This window comes from Trichechus manatus, unplaced genomic scaffold (assembly GCF_000243295.1).
Source record: "Trichechus manatus latirostris isolate Lorelei unplaced genomic scaffold, TriManLat1.0 scaffold00123, whole genome shotgun sequence".
NCBI lineage: Eukaryota > Metazoa > Chordata > Mammalia > Sirenia > Trichechidae > Trichechus > Trichechus manatus.
The window spans coordinates 8,576,241-8,577,426 of record NW_004444059.1 but is presented as its reverse complement, the minus strand read 5'-3'; the positions used below and the strand labels follow the sequence as shown (position 1 = coordinate 8,577,426).

Here is a 1,186-nt window from a genome sequence, read left to right as displayed (position 1 = left end):
ACAAATTCTATTTAAAAATAGAAAATTAAAAAAATAAGCTCAGAAACAATTGTTAGTTCTTTTTAGTATTGTCTCTTAGTATCTGGCAAATTTTACTTTGGAAAAATAAAATATAAGGATAGGAACATCACAGGTATAGTTTTATTCAAGGTATTTCAAAGCATATTTTTTTATGAGAAAATGGTACATTATTGAAAGTGACTTATTAACCAAGCAAGATTCATGCTGGCTGTTTGTCTAGTGGTGTCTCAGTATGGGACCCGGAGAAAGAGCCCCTTACCTCCCTGAAATACTAAAATGTTAGGATTCTTTTATTTCTAGATGCCTCATTTTGTCATGATTAGACTATCCATTGGCTTAGCAGAAACATTCAGTGGTTTGTGTTGATTTCTTTTACATGTAAATCACTGTAATTTTATTGTCCTTTGAAACTTTGATACTTTGTTGAAAGCTTTTGAAATGACTTTTTCTTTATATTGAGAAAATTTACTCTATTTTTACTGGATTACTTAGCTTTGTTATTTATAAAAATTGTTTCCATCCTATTTATTTCAGAATTTCCTAAGGTTAAGGGGCTATTGTATTGGTGTTACTTTTGATAATTTACACTTCAGGTAGAGAAACGTGGCTATTTGACATTTGGTATTTAACAAAATTAGTTTTATACGATTTTAATGACCTATAATGCACACTGTAATGTATTCATAATTTAAAATATTTTATGTATGTATAGACACATCTATTATATATCTTAATTGTTGATAAAGTTATTAACATACTTTATGGTTTTAGGGAAGAAATGGTAAAATCAAGCAAGGAATCAAAACACAAAATGTCTTATTCGGGGAGAGTGAAAACTCTCTGCCTCCAGAAGAACACTGCTCTCTGGATAGGAACCGGAGGAGGCCACATTTTACTTCTTGACCTTTCGACTCGTCGAATTATACGAATAATTCACAACTTTTGTGATTCTATTAGAGTCATGATAACAGCACAGTTAGGCAAGTTTCTTTTCTTTCTTTTTTAATTCTGTAAGACTACAAACATATGCCTTCATTTTGAATTTGTTTTCTCTTCACTTTCCGATGTCATTTAAAACCTCTTAGAAGTTCAATATAATACAACACAGGATTGGGATACATTTTGAACAGGGTCATAAAAATATTGAGGGAGCAGATGCTTCCAA

General features: G+C 30.7%; 1 protein-coding gene across 1 annotated transcript in view; it reads left to right on the top strand.

Moving 5' to 3' along the window:
• The window catches only part of LRRK2 (leucine rich repeat kinase 2), a 155,486-nt gene that overhangs the window by 151,396 nt on the left and 2,904 nt on the right, over positions 1–1,186 (top strand). The window contains exon 50 of the mRNA XM_023738875.1: positions 734–1,001. Within this exon, the coding sequence (XP_023594643.1) occupies positions 734–1,001 (268 nt within the window). The remainder of the gene's footprint in view (positions 1–733; positions 1,002–1,186) is intronic.